The sequence below is a fragment of the Nipponia nippon genome, unplaced genomic scaffold, assembly GCF_047370975.1.
Source record: "Nipponia nippon isolate SJK-2023a ecotype South Korea unplaced genomic scaffold, ASM4737097v1 scaffold_18, whole genome shotgun sequence".
Classification (NCBI taxonomy): Eukaryota; Metazoa; Chordata; class Aves; order Pelecaniformes; family Threskiornithidae; genus Nipponia; species Nipponia nippon.
In genome coordinates, this window is record NW_028262334.1 from 9,518,575 (window position 1) to 9,527,030 (window position 8,456).

General features: G+C 46.7%; 1 protein-coding gene across 13 annotated transcripts in view; it reads left to right on the forward strand.

The window, feature by feature from the left end:
- The window catches only part of ARVCF (ARVCF delta catenin family member), a 287,922-nt gene extending 282,441 nt beyond the window's left edge, over positions 1-5,481 (forward strand). For all 13 annotated transcript variants that reach the window (XM_087754800.1, XM_087754809.1, XM_087754797.1 and 10 more), the window contains one exon: positions 173-5,481. Coding sequence is in view for 1 of the 13 variants with exons in the window: in XM_087754806.1 (XP_087610932.1) it covers positions 173-178 (6 nt within the window). In the remaining 12 variants the exon portion in view is untranslated. The remainder of the gene's footprint in view (positions 1-172) is intronic.
- Positions 5,482-8,456: the final 2,975 nt, after the last annotated feature.

Sequence of the window (8,456 nt, forward strand, 5' to 3'; positions counted from 1 at the left end):
GCAGACTCTGAAAAATGAAGTCTGTGCTCGTTTTCTCCCAGTCGTACCCTTCAAGGAAGACATATATTGGGGTTGGGTTGGCACTTGCAGTCACCATCCCACCACTGGCTGGGGGAGATCACCAAGGTCATGTTACTTGGTGGTATTAATCAGTTTTGACTTTATTTTGCAGGGCTAGAGTCCAACCACATTTTTTTTTAATTGAGGGGGAGAAACAAACATTGAATCGACACAGAGGATCTCATCAGTCACCACTGCCATTCTGGTTTGGAGGGCGCTGCATCCCTGACCAGGCTGCAGAGTCTAGGAGGACGTGGGGAGGAAGCACGACGGACTGCCATTGCCCACCCCAGAGCACCATGCCTTACAGCGAGACAGTTTGCTTTTTAACTCGGTCACATTCCCACCAGAAAGAGCCACCACCTCCCCCTCCCTCCTGCTCCTGCAAGAAGAAAGCAAGCAAGCAAGCAAGCAAGAAAAGAGAACCCAGGCTTCCACCTCGCTGGCTGCGTTCTTGGGTGACTCTTAGGTGTGGACGGTGCCAAGTGTGAGAAGCGAAGGTCATGCGGCAGCAAAGACGACAGCTTCACAAGTGAAAGAGGAACTGCAGAATATCTGAAATAATATCGTAGGTGTAGCCATGAAGATAATAGCACTTTTCTGGTTTGGGGCTCATTGTTTTGGTTTTTTGTTTTGGGGGATTTCTTTTGAACTGTGAATCTAACATTTTTAAAGGCTTTTTGAAAAATCTTTAGGTTTTCTTTATTGTTTCCACAGAAAGTGCAGGAATGTTGAGTGGGCTTATTGGATTTCAATGAAAGGAGAAAATGCAGAACAAAAACTATTAAACGCTGGTCAAATGAACTGGAGAGTGGATGACAAAATTGATGCAAGCTGTATAATCTGCTTTTAGAGTAAGCTATATCACAGTGCTATATTATCATTATAATCTGGTGTACAATACTTCTGCCTTTTGAATTCTGTAATGGCTCTGTTTTTATTTCCACGTATTGAGAAGCAGTTTACTGAAGGTTTCGGTCTCCCTGGTTCAGAAATCTATGCTGAGAAATGGAGTTGGCTGGCTTTTTATTTTCTTGTTCTCAAAGATTGCAGTTAAGGAGCTTTTACATTTTAAATGTACCGGTGTTGCATTGATGATGATTAACAATTTCTTTTGCCATAGCTGTTAACACATTGGAAGAAAACAGGAGCTTTTTCGTAGGATGTCTTCTTTTGAACACGCTATGAATTTTAGATGGGTCTGTCACTTACATTTGATGGTACATTTATCGCTGTTGGACCCATGTTTGCTTTGGGCTATAGATCCTGATGAAGAATGCCGGAAAGGGAACTGGTTTGGCCTTTTCTAAATCATCATCATCACGATTTCCGTGTTCCTTTGGTTTTGTTTTGAGATCACATATTTCCTTTGGTGGGAAAATCACCCGCGTGCAGCGGTTCTCCTCTCGGATGCCAGGGCCTGCTTTGTGTATGGGGACTCTTCGCCTCAGAGGAGCGTACCCCGTGTACGTGGTAGCTGGTAACGCTGGGAGCGACCCGGCATCGGACCACTGCTTTTCTCCAGGCATTGCTCGAGGGAGGGCAGCAGGCGAGAGTAGGAAGCAAGTGTCTCGCTGGTAGCATCGGAGGGCTTTTGCTGATTTTATTTGGTTGCCACTGTTCTTTGATTGCCACGTTTAGTTTTAAACAAGCTCCTAAAAACGGTGTGACTGGAAAGCACATGTTTGAATCTAGCAAACATCATTTGCAGTTTTCAGTGCCTGCCATTTCCTTTGTAATTAAAAAGGGGAAATATCCAACGACCTCACCTCCCCCAGAATATTACTGTAATAGTAAACATCTAAAATTTTTGTAAAAAAAAATTCAAAAACTTATAAAAAAAAAAATCAAGTACCAAGAGCTTTGTATCTTCTTGAGTATATTAAAAATTTGACATGAATACATATATATAAATAAAAAAATCTATATATCTATATATATATATTGTTGTGCAGAAGATAGGTTAACAAAACCATGTAAAGTAGTTTGCAGGAGAGGGAAGCATTTGTTGATTCAGGGAAAAAGACTGATGCCAGAAGCTGTCAGTGGTTTGGGTGATACGCGTGCTCCTTCGCACCCTCCCTTTTTGACCCTCGGCTTCCACGCACGTTGCAGGGGTCGCTTCTGGATCCTGGGGAAGGTGGAGTGGCTTGGAGCAAATTAAGATAGCAAAGATTTGGTTTTTTCACCTGCATGAGAGTCCTTTTGGGCCTAAGATGCTCAGCGGATCAAGGGAAGCAAAGAGATACATCTGTGATTATCTGCATTCGTGTCGGGGCAGTGTCTGTCCATGTGTAGACATAAAGTGTGGCGATGAAACCAGATACATAGTCTGACTGTATATTCTATCAATGGTGCTCTTTTCATACTCGTTCTGCCAATACGCGGAGACCCTTTTAACCAAGCTACACAGAAGAGTTTTATATCACTTTTGGTTATGTACTTGGTGTATTCTTTTTGTATATGAAAGGATTTTTTTAAAAACGTTCAGTAATTAGCAATGGAACCTGCTTTGTAGCTGATTAGAACAGTGTAAGAGAAGGGCCGTGCTGTCAGTCTGTCCCTGATCTACTTCAAACCATATATTTACCAAAGGAGTCTGAGCAAAGTTCACTTAAAATAAAGACCTGACTGTTGAAAGGAGTCTCTGCTAAGACTTTGTGATTTAGTTGTTGTACAGGTATTTCAAAGCCAGCAAGAGGTTAACAGAGGAAAATGCAGGAGGGGGGAAGGGAAGCGAGTGGGGGCCAGTTACCGTGACCTCCCGTCCCAGAGATCCCATGGCTCTCGGTGCGGCACTACGGGGACGCTCAAAGTCTGGACTGGAATATGTGTTGGTCTCCGTCGTTAGTGGGCTAAAAACACTGAGGAGCATTTGAGAAGCAAATTCAGACCCTGTCCCACTTTCCCCCGAAAATCCTTTTCGTGTTTACGCTGCATCCCGTGGCGAGCAAGCCTCGCTGTCAGGTGGATGGCTTTGGCTGCCCAGCGTCCTGGTAGCCAACTGTTCTGTGTTCCTGGGGGTGTGCGTTCAGGACAGCCAGCGTAGCTGCGAGCCGACAGCATGGTTTATTGCCGCAGAGAAGGAAAGGATGGCATATCAAGAAGTCCCATACCAAGTCCATGGGCCAAGACTTCCCCTGGGAATCGCGCGTCTTACCCCCGCCCTTCCCACGCCTCACAATCAGGACGAATTCCCAAGTATGTAGCAATAACCCACCATTTGCGTTACTGTGGTTTCTTTCTTCTCACCAAACTGTTGTTTGGATATTGAGGGAGGAACGTGGATTGGGGGGTGACTTCATGTGAGACTCTCGCCTGGTGCAATCAGCCCAACGGCTGAAGTCCAAAGCAAGATACTCTGGACCAGGTCTGGTGATTTAACGTCCTTTTCACCTACGGCCGCAAGCTCGCTGGTGGGATGGGTGCCCGCGCCTGCCCTCGCCTCTCCCTTTGTCGGCACAAGCGCGGCTGGCTGTTTGAGCTGTTCTGGGATGTGGGTGGGTGAGCCCGTAATTGTTGTATTTTGGCAGCAGGGACTGTATGTAAAGAAGGGAAGGCGGCAGTGTGTGAGACTAAAGCTGCAGGAGGGGCTGGAGCCTCCTGCTAAAAGGCAGGCAGTGCTTTTTAGGGCTCAGGTACGTGACCTCCTCTTTTCCTTTTGGCTCCACTGTGAAAACTGGAGGGAATCTGCCTGCAAAGGGCTGGGGTAGGAGAGCTTTCTACCTGCAGAAGTTCTAGTGGGAGGGATGGTTGTGGAAGGAAGCGATGGTGGTGCAAGGCTCCTGCTAAAGAGGAGGAGGAAACTTGATGGCCCAGTGAGGGCTGAGATAACTTAGGGGAGAGGGAGACTTGCGATGGCGTGTAATTACTGCGGAACGTTCTTCGCAGGGAGGCGGCTTGCACATCTCCTCGGCATCATTACTAAGCTGTGGAGGGTTTAAAAAATAACGGTGTGTCAGGACTGCCCTGGAGAAGCGTCAATCGGTTGTTGAGCGTGTGAGCAATTGTACTTGTGCTTACCGCTTCCCAGGCTGGTCGGTCTGGCTGCAGAATCCGAGGAGGAGAGTGGAAAGGCAAGGCTTTAGGACGTCCTGTTTCTGTCTTGGAGTTAAGTAGCAATTTAGCCGTAAGTGTAACTTGACAACTCGAGATGTGTTGCCAGCTTGAAATGCTCCCCAGAGAACAGCTTGGGCAGCCGTAGGCCCTGGTCCTCAGTGTCTTCTGGGCAAAACGCCTGCCCGTCCTAGTTCTGCTCTTGTGCGCTCAGACACGCCGATGCTGAGTGCGGCTGTAGCAGGAAAGCGAACCTTGTCTCTGTTGCCAAGCCACGACAAAAGGGACTGACCTGGGGACCAGGAGCTGACTTGCTGTAAGTGACACCAGAAGGCAGGGGTGACCTGTTGGCTGCAGCAGATCGCTACCTTCCTGCCAGCTCCGAGGAGCAGGTTTCAGCAACGCTTTCTAGCACGCGAGGCTTATGCTAGGCAAAGCAGTTTCCACTCCTAGAGCAGTTCCATGGGACTGAAGGCGGTGAGTTACCTTCTGTTACTTGCCTTAAAGTTGAGCGCGTAGGCTCAGCTACCCCCGAGAGGCGCGCGTCTTAAACCCTCCGAGTAAGCAAAGCTCCCGGAGCCACATGGGCGCGAGAGTGGTCAGAGCCCCGTCCGCCCTCCGGCTGCCCATGGCGTGCCAAGAACCCCAGCCAGCATCTCCGCGCCGCTGGGGTGGGGAGTCGTGCTCTCACAGTTTTTGAAGGTGTTTATATAGGCATAGGTTCTTGCAAAATCTCTTTGTTTTCATGCCCCTGAAATCTGGTGTGTCCTTATCTTCGACAGAGAAATTCTCTGATTTATTGGTACAGTAACTAATCTAGTGCGTTTAAGGGGAAGGTGTTATGAACCTTTTTTTTCCTGTCGTAAGTTTTACATCAGGGTAGGGTGTTCTGAAGTCCAAGGTGAGGGGGAAGATAACGCAGATACTACAAGGCCTGCTGATCTGGTTCTTACTGTTCAGAAAAACAAAATAACTAGACTAAGAAGCTTACTGGTAATTAGTAGCTAATGTGTTTGTAACTATCATGTGCCTTAAAATTTTCATGGTAGGAGAATAAAAAAAAAAAAATCAACAATGTGTTTTCTGTAATACTGCTCAACATTCTCTCTGTAGGTTAGACTGGTGGGATTTTGCATTGTATTTACACTGTACTATAAACTGAAACACTTAGAATGGTTTGATTTTACAAGTATGGAGAGGAAAAAAAAAGGTGGATTATGCTTTTCATAGAACAAATGTTACCGTGACAGAATGTATTATTATTATAGGATCTTTCCATAATGCAGACAAGTAGAATGCTTGTTAGAACCCAGGTGTGTAGGATAACAATTTGGTGTGTTTTCAATAAACCATGCCTGGAAAGAATACACGTGCCATTGGTTATCTTTTCGTTACGTCAGGTATCTCAAGTATTCTTCGGCTTTGCAACAGCACTTTTCTGCGGCAGGGGATTGCTCAGCCCCAGCTCAGGTCAGCGCTCCCTGTGTTAGTAGGAGGTCGGTGGTACTGAGGGCCGCTGGAATGTCCTTTAAACCAGGAGAGCTGAAAGCTGCTGATTCACTGCCGTACGCTGGAGTTGTAGCACAAAGTCCTGTAAGGGCCCTGGGCTGCGGACCATGGGGTTTTCCCTTTTCAATATACAAGCGCGTTTCTGCGAGAAGGACATCTGCGTTGCTGTTCAAAGGCCTGCACGTTGGGGACCACAAGCCTAACCTGCTGATGGCCTTTCCATTTGGGAAGTTATTAACCTTTCCCAATTTAGTCATAAAATCCATGTAACTTTACAAAGATTTCTTTTCTGAAACGTGTGCAAGTATTCTCGTAAATAGAAGTGTGTAAGAAGAACAGAAAGGTTTTATCATAGCAAAATATGAGGTTTGGTTGAGATGAGAAAATGTTATTTTGGGGATGTGCCAAATAATTTACATTTGTTGCTGTGCGAGGGAGAAAAATCCTGATCCTGAAAAGTCAACTGTGTATTTCAAGTAGCAGGCAGTTACCAACAGATCTTAATTCTCTTGAGGACTGCCTCTCCCTGGCGCGTTCATCTGTGTTGGTAAGATCAGGCTGATGGACCTAACCCCATCGCGCTTACCGCTGTGCCTTCACGAAGCACGACAAAGCCCAGTACATCTTGACACGAGTGTTCTGCCGGGTCTGACAGAGCGGCGGTCAGGTTTTCTGTGAGTGAAAGGCTGATGGATGCTTGCCAGTGACAGGGTTTGCCATATGTTAGTGCCCGGTTGTACCATTCACAGCACGCTAAGGTTCCGTTGACTCGCCAGTGCTTGCAGACGGCGCGTGGAAGGTCATCTTCAGCTCACCTCCCCTCCTGACTTCAGGTGTCCCGAGTGCCTCCCCGGGAGTTTTGTAAAGCCACCTCCAGATGCTGTTCTTGCTGGGAGCGTGGGGGTCTCCATGGTGTCTCTCACGCCGCTCTTGCCGGCGTTTCTGCATGTCCTCTTCACTGCATCTGATGTTTGTCTCATTGCTCAAAATTCATCAGCGGGGCGCTCCTCACTTGCTCGCGCCAGTGGGAAGCACTGGCTCCTGTACAAACATGCCATGGCTGCCTTTTCTCTGATGAGTAATTTCTGCTGTAAGGATTGCTACATGGGTGCTGTTATGCTCAATCTGGTATTAAATAAGGAAGCGAAAGGCACTAGTGCTGGGTTTGACTTCCTCCTAAATCCTCCTCCTCTCTTGTATGCTGATTTAAAGAACCGGTTCAATATTTCGAAAGACATCATGTCCTTTTGAGGTAACAGAGCTGCTCTGGCAGAAACCAGACCTCACTTTCACGTGTTGCCTGAATCACCGAGACGACCTGGAGAGTAGCTGTCATTTGGAGAGGAGACCCCAGTTACCGGTATTTGGGGGGATCAGCCATTTGTGACGTGAGTTGTGAGAATTCGCTGAACGCTGTGGGTTGTTTTAGGGGAGTCCTTTCCGCTGGGAGCTTTCTGTCGGCGGTTCGCGGTCTGTAAACTCGCGCTTCCAGATGCACAGTGCCACACCTGTTTTGTGCAAGAATTGCACAAAATTCGTGTCTGCTAATTGCAACAGGCTGATGTTGCAGTAACACTTGGTAGGTTTTTAGAATATATTTGAATTAGAAGATCCATTGCCTACCTTTTGGTTCTCCCAGAATTCAAAGCACGACTGTATTTTGAAAAGTAACTCTTCTCCCTGGGAGATGTCACGTTTATGTGTCAGTGACTCCCGATCGTGTTTGCTCAGCTGACCAAAAGCCTTTTTTCTAATTGTCAGTCATGCAGACCGAGTCAGGCTTTTTCCTTTTCATCCCTTGCCACCAATAATTAAGCGCATTTCAGAAGTGTGGTCAAGTGGAAAAATTTTTCTTGTGTATGGAATTCTGTAAATAATCTGATAATGCACTGTGTTTATTTTTACAATTTTTACAATTTGCCATGTGGGAGATCCTTTCTAATGAACTAAAATACCTTTTTACACTAAAAGGTGGCTGTTGTGTTTGCACATCTATTACACATGCATTATTCACTAATGCATCTTTTGAAATACCCATGCTAACTCTACAGGTTCCCTCCTTCCCCAGTTTTCCTGATGGTCTCTCAGACGGTAATTTTGGCCTTTAACTAGCAGTAGGAATGTATTTTTCTGATCCTCTCTTGTAAAGTGCCGAACAGTCTACCTGTTCGCTCTTCCGCATCCTTCAGCGTGTATCCGAGGCTTCGGTTTATCGGTATGCGTTAAGTGCCCTGCTGCGGCCGGAGTGTCTGTTTAGGTGCGAAGGTGTTCAAAGCTAGAAACAAAAGAGGATTCTTTGGAGTCCTGACTTAGGTGGACAGAAAAAATTTCTGGTCAACTGTTTGTATCCAGATTTTCCAGTGTGCTCTAGAACCTTGTGTATGCCAGTAAACGGGCTTGAAGATTATTTTCTTTTGCAAACTTTGCACAGATTGCTTGGAATCACCACCCTTTGGCCCAGGGACTCAGTTGAGCCTGAATACCAAGCGGACGTGCTGCTAAGCAAGCTTGCAGAAGAAATCATTGACTTACCCCCAGTGGGAGACAGAAGCACTAGAACTTGGGGTCTGCTCCTATGTGGGGCAGCACAACAGAGTCACAGGGGGCTGCTTCCGCATCATCTAATCCAGTATAGTAAATCTTGTGTCTGTCTCAATGTGACAGGTTTAATTGTTAAAGAAACTCGGATAACGTTGCCTTCTCATCTCCCTGTGAAACGCACACCTTACACGCTGGCTGGGTCACCATGGCTTGCTTGGTCCATCTCTAAACGGACTCTGTCACCTTAGCCTGTTCCAGTTTTCTTTTATACTGTGGGGCAGTTCTCTGCC